General features: G+C 40.3%; 1 protein-coding gene across 5 annotated transcripts in view; it reads left to right on the top strand.

Annotated features, from left to right (window-relative positions):
* shroom2 (shroom family member 2) overlaps positions 1 to 4,344 on the top strand; it is a 154,169-nt gene extending 149,825 nt beyond the window's left edge. For all 5 annotated transcript variants that reach the window (XM_062977246.1, XM_062977247.1, XM_062977248.1 and 2 more), the window contains one exon: positions 1,448 to 4,344. In XM_062977246.1, coding sequence (XP_062833316.1) covers positions 1,448 to 1,714 — 267 coding nt within the window. In that variant the 3' untranslated portion in view covers positions 1,715 to 4,344. The remainder of the gene's footprint in view (positions 1 to 1,447) is intronic.
* Positions 4,345 to 15,238: the final 10,894 nt, after the last annotated feature.

Here is a 15,238-nt window from a genome sequence, read left to right as displayed (position 1 = left end):
GGTGATGCACTGTGTTGCTATTGTATTTGAGAAAGGAAGTGTCTGATTTTGCCCACTTAAGTCAATTTCCTCAATAATAGAACTGAGTTGCGGCTTTAGAAGTATGAGAGCTTTCCAAATATAAAATGAGGCTCAGACAAAAACAACAAAAGGTCAACCATGATAGGAGAGAAGTGGAGAGTCTCCTCTCCATGCAAGTTGAATGGCATGCAGAAATGAAAATATCGGGCTGCTTCCATTCGTCATCACATCTTTTAACATATCCTACCAGAATAATGAATAACATGTAGTTATGGAAGCTGCTTTTCAATCTAATTGAGATGCATTGAATACTTTTCTTCCTTTTTTAAATAGCAAAATCAAAATTTTATCCTATGACTGAAGAAACCGTAATGTCTATGTCTTGTTTCGCTTTCTGTGATCTTTGTTTCATCCTTGTAGTCTTCCTTTTACAGGCTCTTCACCTTATTTCCTATATGTTTTTCTGTTCCTACCTTTCTCCATTTTATTCCCTTTAATAAATGTCATCTTAATTAACTGATCTGTTAAACTATATTGTGCTGCTAGTGATTCCCCTCAGATCCATGATTTTTGCAGGAGAAAATGTTGTATGTGTAGTAGAGATTTATGACACTAGAATAATAGAATCATAGAGTTGGAAGAGACCACAAAAACAATCCAGCATAACCTCCTGCCGTACTGGACACCCACAAAACACCCCAGAGAGATGGTCATCCAGCCCCTGTTTAAAAGCCCCCAGAAAAGAAGCCTCCATCACACTCTGAGGCAGTGAGTCCCACTGTTGAACAGCTCTTATGGTCAGGAAGGTCTTCCTAATGTTCAGGTGGAATCTCCTTTCCTGTAAATAGAACTCTAGTTGTCTAAACTGGGATGAGAAAAGGTTCTACGCTTCCTCCCATTTCCTACATTAGGGCTGAGCAAATGAAAAATAAGCTTTTTGGAATATTGTGTAGATGGATGATAGAGTTTAAGCTCAAGCAAGTTGAAATCATCAAGAGTTATACATTTAATATGAGTCTTTTGGTGTGATGTTGCTTCTATAACACTGAAGATCTCATATCTGAAGTTTTAGAAGAAAACCTTCCTTCATTTTCAAATGTCTGTGTTCTCAATTGAAAATGTCGACTTGCCAACCAAATAGCACACATTAGTTGTATAGGTGGCCCTCCAGCTCTGCACCCCTCTTCCAAATCTGCTTGGAAGAGGCAGGGTCCTGCTCAGAGCAGAATTTGGTTGAAGTGTGGATGAAGGGAGGGAAATGTCCTCCCTTCATCTAGTAGGTGTTCACTTCCATAAACTTGGGTGCACCCTGTTTAGAAATCTATTAAATTTTGTTTTATCATAAATGGGATCTGGTGGAAATGTAATAGCCAATCTACCCGGGAATTTTGGGATAATGATGTTCCTTCCCTTTCTCCCCAACAAGCGGGTCCTGGAAGAAAAGCAGAAACTGCTGACACAACAGCATGAAGATGCCAAGGAGTTGAAGGAAAATCTGGATCGAAGGGAGCGCATAGTATTTGACATTTTGGCCAACTACCTGAATGATGACAGCCTTGCGGATTATGAACACTTTGTCAAGATGAAATCAGCCCTCATAATTGAGCAGCGGGAGCTGGAGGATAAAATCAAACTTGGGGAGGAGCAACTCAAGTGTCTGACCGACAGTCTCCAGCCTGAAAGGCCCAAATGACACTCCTCCCACAAGGAGCAGCATGCCTTGGCCAACATTGATGCATATGCAACTTTTTGATCGCTAGGAGGAGCCTAACTAAAGAGAGAGCACCATAAAAGCAAGAATGTTAGCCTTTGTTTCTATGTGGGTTGATTTGCATTTCTAGAGACTCCTTTGGATTTCCTTTTATCATACAGACCATAGATTCCATGTTTTGGTTCATCATATTAAGGAAAATGGGGCAATTTTGCATGAGTACCGTGTTGTTTTTGAAAAAATAAACTATGTTCAAATTCTGTTCAGATCTATACAGGCTGCAGTGAAAGCCATGGAAAATAACATTGAAGACTATTGATTTTAGAGACTTTATAGTCTTGTATTTCAGTTGGTGAGGTTGAGTGGCGTATTCAAAAGTGCACACAGTTGGATGCTTTTTGAAGAAATGTTGCCTAATACCTGTCTTTAAAAAAATAATGTCAGAACTGTTTGGATAAGTAGATCTTTTATCAAACTGCAATAAAACTACTTCCAAGCACACTGGGGAATTGTGTGTTTGCATGGCAGCTACTTGGGTTCCTTTAAACATCTTCCTGTGACTTTCCTCAGTCAGGAAATTCCTTGGTGTCACCTTTCTGTCTTTACAAAGGACCTTCAACCAAAAATATATGTTATTACCATCTTGTTAAATCCAGAAAAAAGGAAAAACTTTCTGAGCTTCAGATATGGGATATTCTAGTCCGCTAAGTCCTGAAATAAGGAACATCTCTTATAATAAAGAAACAAGCTTTCTGGCTGTCAAATAAGGGACATCCCTTATAATAAGAGGTCTTGGCAACTCAATTTGAAGATTACAAATTGCTTTTTGCAAGATCTATTCCATTCTAGTTATTCCTTGAATAATAGGTCACCAGCGGGATGGGGGAAGCCCAAGAACCAAAGTATCATTCAGCTCAGGTTTCTGAGATGAATGAGGTTGTGAAGGACTTGATTATGATATTTTCAGATCTGTAACACAGGGGAGAACTAGTTCTACATTACGCTAGGTGCCAGAGATCCCTTGAATCATGCTTGGGGATCATCCTACGAATAGTAAATTGTGGGGTATTTTTGGTGCATGTGGTCCCCTCCATCTGGGTTTATTTTTATTTTGTTTGCCTTTTCTTCTTCTTTTTCTTCTGCAAGTAAAGTCCTTGCTTACAATATTTAGGTTGATTATATTCATATTTGCGCCCATCAACTCACTTCAATATAAGTATTGAAATGAGTGGATGGTTGTGTCTCTATAGCTTTCCACTTTTCTCCTGACAGGTATCAAAGTGTTAGGGGGACCTTCGTTTCCTGCTCCATGTCACAAAGAATTTGATCTTCAAAACTAAACATAGAAATTATTACTATGAAGTATTTTATTGCTAGTCCAAACAAACATTTTTAAAAAATGTTTTAAACTTTTTAATATAATTTTCTTATATTCTTTGTTCAGCCTCTTTTTTATAGTTTTACTGTGAAATTGTTTAAGCGACACTTAAAACTTGGACATTCTGCCTTTTTAAAATGTGGAACTAATTTGAATTTCATGTAAAGAAAAGTCTTTATCTCAAGAGACCAATTAACAGGTGGATTGACTTCATCAAGGGAGCCACAGCCCTCAATTTGCAAGTGCTGAGCCAGTAGTTGATCTCCTGGGCTCTTGGGGATTTTATTTCTAGAGTCAACATAAATTGAAGTAAACTTGATAGCAAATAACATCCACAAATCATTCCTACGCACTCTTCTGGCATCAAGTTCCTTCAATGGTTCTCACTAGCTGCCCCTAATGTTTAAGGTTGAGTCCCCATGGGGAGAAAGACGGGGTATAAAAAAAGTTAATAATAGTAATAATTTAATACTGTTCACAAAAATCCCAACGTATTTTTGATATTGTCAACATCTGATGTGTCCAAAAAAAATTACGTAAAAAATTCCACATAGCCTTGCAATCCCTTTCTTTTTCTCTCACTATATAGCCAAGTTAAAATAAACAGCTTTTAAAAAACCTTTGTCAGTGCAAACCTTCATATTTCATACACAAACACACATATATTGATATGTATGCACACATCTAAATACATACTGTTGTAATGGTTTCATTTGTGTATTTAATCTCTAAATATAACTTCAATATGTATGCAGTACTTCGAATTAAATCATGTTAATTCTTATGAAGATAGCAATATGAAAATTGATGTACAGTTGTATTTAATTGTGTTCAGAATCAGTTGTTTCTTCACAACCTTCAGTTTGCCTTCCACATTTCTTTTCTGTTTGCTTTTCTTTTCTAAATTGTTTTTGTGAGCAGGTTCGCTGGAAGGGGGCTTTGCCCTATAGCTGTAGATAATTCTATAAATAGCTCTATTATCACTTTGTAAGGCAGAGAATTTGGTGCTAATCGCATTTGGCAAGTATAGGTGAATGATTTCTTTTTCACCTTATGGGTCATTGCCATTTTTAGACCTTTTTTGTACAGTGAAAAAATATATTTCTGATTTTTCCCATTGTCCTTTTGGGTTTGCTGCCCTGAGTTAAAAAAAAATCTTTTTGTTTCTTAAATATTTACCTACTGATAAATCATCATGCTTGACTAAGGGAAATAAACTAAATATTGTGTTTCAGCATTGTGAGTGATTTGTTAATTTCCCCATATTTCACATAACAATAGTATGATGCTGATGCTTTCAGATATGCATCACAATTATGCATATCTGGAAACAACTTCCTTCCAAGATAAGAAGAAACTGCCCACCTGACTTCCTGGACACCATTGTTGTGGCGAGGGCAGGAGCGAAGTCCTTTGGAGAAGTCCTTCTGGCATCTGACTCTTTCCCTAGTAGGCTTTATCTTGGTAGTATGGAAAAAGGACAACAGAAATAGTCTGCTAATGGGATTAAATCTAGTGATTAAATTCATTGGCTGGATAAGAGACAACTGGAGGTAGGGCTTGGTCTTCAGTCCGATCATGGGGTGGAGTATATAAAGGCTGCATTTCCAGTTTGCAGAGAAGACAGATCAAAGAAAGAAGGCAGAAGGGAGCAGCAAGTCAGGTGGTGTAGCAATGAGGCAGGCAGTGGAGCAGCAAGGCAGGTGGTGGAGAAGCAGCTGAGATTTGGAGCAGTGGAGACGCAGGGTGTTTAACCAAGTGAGTTGGCAGAGTTCCAAACGAAAAGCACCGTGGAGATTGAAGCCTACTAGGAAGGCTTACATCCATGCAGTCTGCAAATTTAACATCTTCAGGCCTATGGAAGGGATAGATCAGGAATGGGCAAAACACCTGGAAGGCCAAAGTTTGCCCATGCCTGGAATAGATAATGTCTAGCCAGTTCCCATTACCCATATTCTGAATTTTTGCATTTTTCTTCATGGTAGGAAGTTAACTCCACAGTCTGTGTGTTCATGTGCCTACCCTGTCTGTCTTTAAAGCTTTGAGTCAAAAAGATTGTACAAATGATTTTTGCATATGAAAGGCGCTTGAAGAGTGGACTTGGAAGAAAGGTGTTAAGCCCTCAAGACTCACCAAATCATTTCCCCCTGCTATTCTTAAGGGCTTACATCTTTTATGGCCTTCTTTTATGTTCTTCCCCATATGAAGTTGCATTATTTCATTCTTGTTGATTGCCTTTTTTGCAGCACCTCAAATTGATGGTTTTGTCTAAAAGAGGTAAGTCAGGTAGTGCTAAAGCACTGAGGTATATTTCCTTGTCTTCTGGGGCTTTTACCTTGACTATTTAATTGTTTAAAACAAGCCAGAGAGCCAAGAGTTACATCGTTAAATTTATTGGGCTGCTCTTAAGTTGCAATAGCGCCAAGATTCGGATGTATGTCCTGTTCAGGTATATAATACATTTCTTGGGCTTTGTGGGACGTAGCCCTGACTCTTAATTTCTCCATGCTAGCCTCCTTTCTCTTTACTAGATATTAGTTTTGATCAATCACTTCCTGGGCCCTTGAGAGACTGAGTTTGCATAGGGCAAAATTTGACACACATTCATTTCAAATCTGAGCCACCTCCACAGCAGCCTTTATTAGAATGGCATCAAAAGGAATTCCATTTCTTGGGCATTGGAAGTCATTCACTTTTCAAATATATGTAAACCTTTTTCTTATGTTATACTCTTTTGTCTTTTCTTTTCAGATCCAGGTTGTGAATGTTCCACTTCTACATCAGCGAGTCCTGCTCTGTGGCATAGTTACATCTATTGGGCCATGTGATGGCTCACAGGAGTCATTTTGAGGGTCAACTTGATTTGGATGACCTGGCTATTATGGAATGGCTAGGCAAGAGGGGCTTGCACTGGCACCATTTGCTCCCCTGTTGTTCTGACAGCACTGTGGGCCCCTACCAGACATACTGGTAGTCCATCTGGATGGCAGTGTCCTGGGTTTAATGACAGGACAAGTCCTCATCATTCAGACCATTAAAATTTGGACAAATTCAGGATATGTGACCAATGACTAAATAGGCATAGTCAGCTCTTATTTCATGGAAACTGGCCTGGGGAAACTGGCATTTTTAGTATCTGTCACCTTGATGTGGAGAGGGAATGAGTTAACAATGAATTGCAAGGGGCTGTGCAAAATGGAATGGGTTTTACATCCTTCACTCTGACATTACGTATCACAGATCGGAATAATTTTGAAGAGATGGGGCCCAACTATCTGATACGAGAAACAAGTCATTTCTTGGTCATATACAAATATGAGTTGATGAGATATGAGTTGATGATCACCTTATAGCACATTTTGTGAAGAGTTAGCTTTTGGAACTGCCCCAGAGCATCCTGCGATGTAAGGGTTGGGGATGGAGTAAGGGAATCCATGACTCACGTATGATCCGGAGATCTGCCATCTGCGAGTCCATCTAAAAATGTCACTTTCAACTTCTGGAAAGATTCCATCAGCATTGAGATCTTGCTAGTCAATCCCACTATCTTCATCATCATCCACAATCAATTGTGGCTGAGTGTGATTGTCGTCCAAGGGTAGTCTTTGTAATGGGTCCATAAGTGACAGTAGAGACCTATGCTGGATCTGTCTTTCACAATGAGGTCATAGATTTCCAGATGGAATGTAGTCTGAACAAGGGTTTGCTTGATGTGCCTTCCTCTTGGCATATTTCTTTCGCCCTCTACTTGTGCCTCTTCAAAATCCCGTTAAAGCCCATCTTTAAATCTCTTTTGCAGTCCACTGATGATCCATTTTTCATTCATGAGCTTAGAGCTTAATTGCTTTGGGAGACAGTGATCAAGCATTTGAACATTTCCAGTCCAGCGAAGTTGATGGTGGAAGATCATAGCTTCAATGCAGGTGGTCTTTGTTTCTTCCAGAACACTTACTTCTGTCTGCCTGTCTTTCCAGAAGTTGAGAGTGACATTTTTAGATGATCCATGTTTCACAGGTGTAAAATAGAGTTGAAAGTACAATAGCTGTAAAAACAAGCATCTTGATATCTACGAAATTCCTGATCCCGAACCCTCTCTGTTTCATTCAGAAAAATGTTGTACTTGCAGAGCTCAGACTGTGTTGTATTTTGGTGTCAATGTCAACTTTTGTGGAGAGGTGGCTGCCTACCTAGGCAATGACCAATATTTGTTGACCCCAAATTGGGCCACCCTGCTCTCACTGCTTACCTGATTAGAAAGGGGCTCATGAAACCATGCCAGAGGGATTCCATTGAGAAGCAGACACAGCTTAATAGGCATCTGTAACATCCAGGATTGTGAATGCCTAAAGCAATGGAAATATCTCACTGCTTCACTTTAAGTGTCAATGAAGAACGTCACTTCTATGTGATTCTACACATTTGTGAAACCAGGGAGGAAGGTGCTAGAGGATATCCCCCCATCACATGCAGAAATATGTTTTGGACATCTTGGCCATCCCCTTAGAGCAGTGGTTCCCAACCTGGGGTCCCCAGATGTTTTTGGCCTACAGCTCCCAGAAATCCCAGCCAGTTTACCAACTGTTAGGATTTCTGGGAGTTGAAGGCCAAAAACATCTGGGGATTCCTGGATGGCCATCTGTCGGGGGGTGCTTTGAATGTGATTTTCCTGCTTCTTGGATGACCCATGAGGTCTCTTCCAACTCCATGATTCTATAATGTCTGTGAGGGGTATCTGGAAGCATCTTCTTGTGGTAGTTTGGGATAATGCCTGAAAGTACCTTTACAGCTGACACAACTGCAATATCTACCATTATTTTCTGTGGAGAGTAGAAGGATGGCACACATTTTTAAAAGAAACTTGCAGGTATTGTTATGTGATTACAGCTTTAATACCCATTGAACTAATAGCCACATGGGATTGCTGAGTTGCTTCCTATTTTTGAAAAAAATATATACATTGGTCCACTGTTAGCATTGATACCCAATGATAAGCAAATGCTACTCCTTAATATCTGGGGGACCAGAAGCCCCCCACTTTTGTAAAGGCTCCAATATCCAGGGCAGAATCTATATTTGATCTTTGACAGCATTCCAAACAGTTCCAGAACTCTAAAGAGCAGTTTCCATAGTGCCCATCAACTATCATTGTGGCAGGTCTATTCAGGTGCATTCTTGACCAATCAGAAGCCAGATTTAGGTCTTACTTCACAAAGCCCGAAACCATTTTTTCTTCTGTTTCAGAGATCGCCAATTCTTTTCAAGTCTTGTGTTTCAGGTCAGAAAATCATTTGAAAGACCAGGAAAAGCCATTCTTGGGGCCATTCTACATTGCCTGATATTCCAAGATACATAAAAGGTTTACCTGAGGCATTCCAACGTGGATTAATCTGGAGAAAATGGGATAATCTAATTTTCTCCATATTAATTTGACACCTGCAAATATTTGGACCTTAAGGTAAGGTTCCGATATTTGTAGGTGCCAGGCCTGTGGGGATTGAATCCCGGGACTGCTTCTATAGTCCTGGGGGTCAATCTCCATAGCCATCCTAGTTCTTCTGGCTGCTGGAACCCAAAGGAGTGGGATGGCACCTCATTTCCCCTCAAAAACATATCTGTGGGAACCTGCCAGATTACTTTCCTCCCCCTCCCACCTCCTGATGTGTCATTTCCACGTGTCAGGAATACTCTCTGGAGCAGTCTAAGCTGCTGGCAGCTTTTGAGGGGGAACCCCTTGAGGGAAAGCCCAGGATTTGGGTTAGGGGTGGGGATTAAATATCTGGAGAAACTGGATTAAAATAACCCAGTTCCTCCCAAGATTTTTGGCAGTGTAGAAGGGCCCTTGGTGTGATGTCACCTGGTGGCATCCCATCCCACAGGTTCAATCCCTATTCCCTGAATGGCCTTGTGACTGACCAAGAGCACTTCTGTGTTGTCAGGCTCACTCCTCACTTTCTTTGCCCTCACCCTGTCCATTCCTGCCAACAGGCAAAATGTCAATAGGAAGAATTAATCTTGATATCTATAGCCATAAGCTATTTGTTTCCATGCATCAAGTAGGACCTGGGACCTTTTGCCCTACAAGGGGGTTCTTTCCTATTAGGAGATGGATAAATTTGTGTATCACTACTTTTCCTAAGTTGGAAGGTTCTGTGGGGCTGTTTGTTATAGTATAAGGTTCTTTCACACCAGGAGATGGGTTTACCTGTGTATAATTTTCCTAAACAGAGGGGAGGTTCCTGTTTGAGAGTATGTGCATGTGCGCAACTCCATCAATACAGGCTGTCTTGTTTCATTTTCAGCAGACCTGTCAACATGGAGAAGGGGCTTAGAAAGAAATGGTGCCAAAATGAGGCTTCAGCCCGGCTTATTCAGATTTCTTACGTACGTTTATGTGGCCTTCTCCTTGCTGCGATTGGTTGGGTCATGTGCGTCATTTCAGCATCAACTGATGAATGGAGCATGTGGCATGTAGAAAATGTGCCTGACAAGATTGGTATTAATATCCGGGCAACTCCTTTCATCATACAGTCCGTGGCTATAGGTTTCATGGCTTTTGCCTTGAGGAGTGTTTTCAAGAACATAAGGCAGAAAAAAGTTTGGCACACTTTTTTCACGATTGGTGCCATTCTAAATTTAGTTTCTGGTCTCATAACTCTTGTTCTGCTTTCATGGAACATGTATTCTGTCCTGTCAAACGAACTTGATTTGCATTATCTTCCAAACCAGCAGACTGTGGGTTTTAGTATGTCTGTGGGGTTTTTTGTTTCTGGTTTACAGCTGTTGAGTTCATTTTTTATGCTGAGTTAGAAGTGTCAGATTAGGCCCAACAAAGGCAGTTTTATAATTATGGTTACTCCAAAGCCACCAATAAGTACAAGTGACATTCAAACGTGTTCTCACTGTGGCTTATCTCTGAATCTTGCCAAACTCATAGCTGAGTTTGTCTAAATAGGTGTCTAAATAGTTAAAAGGGTAACGGTATTAACTGTTTGCTGATACACTGAAATGTTTTTATTTTCACTTTATATTAAAATATATTTAAATATAACATTATTTTGTTTTAACTAACATTAATTTAAACGTGGCTGGTTTTGTTTTGCTTTTTCAAGTGAGTGTGGGAGAGATGACTAAGAGTGCCAAACCGCAACTGAATGCTTATGCCTGAGACTAAACTTTGCAAGGGACTAATATTATTTAGTGCTTTCCATGTTTTCCACAACATAAAACCTTTGCTCCTTTATTGTCTGCCATAGCAGGATGGAGCTGCAGAAGATGGTTGGAACACTCTTGGATGGGGTTATGGAACGAATGTCCAAGCAATGCAAGCCAGGCCTATGGGCCTTTTCTGTAAAAACCTGGGAAAGTAAAAGTTGAGAATGTATCTTATACTCAGTGCTTGGAAATGTTACTTTTTTACTACAACCTCCAGACTCCTCCAGCCAGCCTTAGGGATTATTGGAACTATAGTCCAAACACATATTTTTCCCAAGCTCTGGCTTGGGATATCCCTACCCTGTATCTCCAAAAATAAGACAGAGTCTTACATTAATTTTTTCTCCAAAAGATGTGCTAGGGCTAGAGTATAGCTGCCTGGACACTATTTAAATTGAATTGTATGAACTGTAAGTAGGGCTTATTTTTGAAGTAGGGCTTATATTTCAAACATCCTCAAACATCCTGAAAAACAATGCTAGGGCTTATTTTTGGGTTAGAATTTATTTTTGGGAAAACGGTAATAGATTTCCAAAGAACACAAGGACTCACAAAGCATACTGGGTGGGTAGTGGGGGGGGGGTGGATGTGGGGGGCGGGAGAGAGTTAGTGTACAATGATTAGTCAGCAGAAAACAAAGGTATCACTGGCTCAGTCATCCATGTGGACAATTTTGGAATTTGGAGCATTTTGGATTTCAGAATTCTGGATACAGAATGTTCAACCTTTTGTGTTAGTCTCACTTGGGCCTCTTTATGGAATTTGGCAGTTTGTCTGTTCCTACATAGTTATGTTTATTCTGTGCATCTAGTTTATATTTATATTAGTGCAGACCCTGCTCGCCTCTCCCCACCCCTCGCGAGGAAGGAAACGAGGAAGGGCGCCCCCTTTAGGAGCGGGGCAGCAAAGTCCTTGCGTCCCCCTCCCCTTTTGACTCCTTCTAACCCCCCCCCCCACTCCGCCCTGGTTTGGCTTGTTGGCTCCTCCCCCTCATGGGCAGGGCACTAAGCCCCACCCCTTCTCTCTCCTTCTCCGGACTCGGAGCGAGGCCCCCTCCCTCTCTCTCCCTCTCTGTGTATTTGCTATTCCTCACTAATCTCTAAAGAAAAATATCTTTGCCTTAAGATGGATGCTAGCTTTTTTGATTTCAGCTTCACATTATTCAAATGGCTGCTCAAAATAGAAAATAGGACAAGAAGTCTCATCAGCCACATCAAGTTCTATAGCTTTTTAATAAACTGCTAGGCATCTGGATAGTATTTATTATCCAAGAATTCAGTCTATGAAAATGTTTTGCTGTGCTATAAAGAAAGGTTAAAACTCTATGGAGAGGGAGATGGGGGGGTGGAGGAAGAGAAGGGATCTATGTCAATTGCTGTAATATGTTTCATACATATGCCTATGTTTGATGTTTTTATAGTTTTAATTGTTTTAATCGACGTATGTTTTTGATTTAAATATGTGATATATTTTTATATATATGTAAGGCATTGAATTTTGCCATTTATTATGTTGTAAACCGCTTTGAGTCCCCCCAGGGGTGAGAAAAGCGGTATAGAAATGCAGTTAATAAATAAATACATAAATATATGAATGTAATACCCTGAAAGCAACAAGGCTTGCATATAATAATAATAATAATAATAATAATAATAATAATAATAATAATAATAATAATAATAATAATATAACAACAACAACTTTATTTTTGTATCCCACCCCATCTCACCAAGGGGACTCGGGATGGCTTGCATGGGGACCAAGCCCAACAACATACGATAAAATACAATAGTATAAAATACACAGTATAAAATACAGCAATGTAAAATACATAACAATCAGAACAGGTTAATATATCAACTCTACAACACAGCTTCACAGAGTAAAAGGCCATTGAACAGATCTGAGAATCAAAATAGGGTTCTTCCTGAGTAGGATTTGGAATGAAGACCACCAGCAAAAATCAGGTGCTGTAAGCTAATTTTAGAGAAAGGTCAAAGCGCCCCTGAGTACTCTTTGAAATGCACTGAATCCAAACTTTGATGGTTGTACATGGGTTGTATAATGCATTGTACATTATTTCAGTGGACTCTTTACATTTTTTTTGTTATGGGTACACCATTTATGGTTAATAAAGTTTTTGATTTTGCATCAAGGGTTGTGTGTCATGACTCCTGCCTCCGATGACTTGTGCTTGCTTGTCACCCAGTTGTGTGATTCACACAGACCACAAAAAAGGAGGACAGGCTGCTTACCTGTAACTGTATTTCTTTGTGTGGTCATTTGTAAATTCACACAACACCCACCCATCCTCCCCGCATAGAAGTAATGCCACTTCAGGTCTTAATACAGGCTGCAGCTGCGGCCTAGGAATGAAGGGGTTTTGGCAGTAACCAAGTCTTATACAGCCTCGGGATGGCGAGCAGGGTTACCCCCAAATCTTCTGTGCCTAGCAATTCTAGAAGGTTCAAAACAGTGTTCTATGCAGGCACAGAATATCCAGTTGTGAGAATTCACAGGTGACCACTCGAAAAAATACAGTTACAGGTAAGCAACCTTATGTAGTGTGTTTTGTGCTTTCCACATCACAAAATCCTTGGTCCTTTATTGTCTGCCACAGCAGGATGGAACTGGAGAAGATTTTTTTATCATGTCAGAAACAACTTGAGAACATACTACAAATCGCTTCTGGTGTGAGAGAATTGGCTGTCTACAGAGACATTGCCCAGGGGATGCCCGGGTGTGTTACCATCCTGCTGGGAGGCTTCTCTCATGTCCCCACAAGCTAGAGCTGACAAATGAGAGCTCATCCCATCTCGCAGATTCGAATGGGCAACCTTCAGGTCAGCAACCCAACCTTCAGGTTAGCAATTCAGTAGACACAAGGGTTTAACACATTTCACCACTGGGCTTCTAATGGAGAAGATTGTGGGAACACTCTAAGATAGGGTTACACAACCACTGTCTAGGCAATGCAGGCCAAACCTACGGGCTTTTCCTGTAAAAGTTGGAATGTACCTTAGGCCCCTTCTACAATGCCATATCATTTCTTCAGCTGCAGTAAAAACAGACTTCGTTTTGTTTCTTAGGTTTTTGCTTACTGAGAACTTAGCATAAACTAAGTAATGCGTTTCAGCATTGGGAGTGATGTGTTAATTTCCCCACATTCCACATAACAACAACCATGTATGTCTTTGAGGCATATCTGGAATCACCTTGTTTCCAAGATAAAAAGATGCAGTTAACTTCTATTTCTGTTCTTTCTTTCGGGACACTACCGGTATGCAAACTGAACACCCACAATGTATTTCAAAAGCTTGGAGTAATTCACATCTCCTCCTTGTGGTGCCTTGAGATAATGCCTGAAAGCACCTTTAAAACTGACACAACTACAATATCTACTGTTATGTTCAGTGGAGAGTGGAAGGGTGGCACATGTTTAAAAAGAAACCTGCAAGTATATTATGTGATTACAGCTTTTAATGCCCATTGAACTAGCAGCCACATGGGACTGCTAAGTTGCTTCCTATTTTTGAAAAAAAATTCATTGGTCTACTGTTAGAGTTGATGTCGCATTATCACAGAATGTATACGCCCCTCACCACTGGATAAATTATGCTGTTTAGCCGACATTGCACTATCTGACATCCGCCGGGAAGTAGCAGCCAGCAATGAAAGGACCAAGGCATTGACATCTCCAGCTCATCCCATGTTTGGGATAGTTTCTAAGATCTACAGAGATACTCACAGGAACACCTCAGCAAGCGTGAGTCCAAAAGTGGCAGGCTAAAACCTGGAAGCTCAATCAGTGGCTGATGCCAGATAAGAGACTCCCTCTTGGGCACACAGAAGACTGGGCGACTTAGAAGGCACTGAACAGACTGCGCTCTGGAACCATGAGATGCAGAGCCAACTTTAAGAAATGAAGTCCACAACATGCGAGTGTGGAGAAGAGCAAACCACAGACCATCTACTACAATGCAGTCAGAGCCCTTCCACATGCACAGTGGAGGACCTTCTTATAGCAACACCAGAGGCACTCCAAGTGGCCAGCTACTTGTCAAAGGACATTTAGTATAATGCCCAAGTTTTTAAACACAGTACAACTTATTTATTTATTTATTTATTTATTTCCAATATTTATATCCTACCCTTCTCACCCAAAGGGACTCAGAGCGGCGTACACAACTGGCAGCAATTCGATGCCGACACATAATTTTTAAATATATATATATATATTATTAATTTCTTCATACAGATAACAAAACAATACACTGCATACCTTAGCCATCTAAAAGATAACATAAAAACTGTTTACAATCTTTATGGCTGGGATACAGGTTCCAATTGTGATTCTCTTTACCGCATATCTTAATTAATTGCCCCTTTAAACCCCCCATCCCACCCACCCTTACCACCCTCTTCCCACCCCCCTCCCACCCCCATCTGGGTTACTTGAATCAATACATTGATTTAATTGTCTGGAAGGCCTGATTTAAAGTTCTGTACCCATCGTTTCCTTCTGTTTTGTCGATTAAACAAGACCATTTCCTATGCCAATCTTGTCTTAACTGAATATTCAAATATTTATTTTTCTTTTCATGGATGAAATCATTAATTAAATATTCAGAGAGATACGACCACCAGGTTTTTAGGTCCCACCTTGTTTTATCTTTCCACCCTCTGGCAATTGTGGCATGTATAGCGGCTATCATCTATATATAGATGCCGACACATAATTAAACATAACAGTAAATAAAATCCATAACTTCTACCCTCAGCTTGCTTCTGACACGATAAATAAGAGTTGATGGTAAGCAAATACTACTCCTGAATGTCTGAGGGACCAGGAGCCCCCTGCAAAGGCCCCAATGTCCAGGGCAGAATCTGCCTTTAATCTTTGGATTTTAAGTTTT

Source organism: Anolis carolinensis, chromosome 3, assembly GCF_035594765.1.
Source record: "Anolis carolinensis isolate JA03-04 chromosome 3, rAnoCar3.1.pri, whole genome shotgun sequence".
Classification (NCBI taxonomy): domain Eukaryota; kingdom Metazoa; phylum Chordata; class Lepidosauria; order Squamata; family Dactyloidae; genus Anolis; species Anolis carolinensis.
The sequence above is the reverse complement of the archived record's forward strand: the minus strand, read 5'-3'. Positions and strand labels throughout refer to the sequence as shown.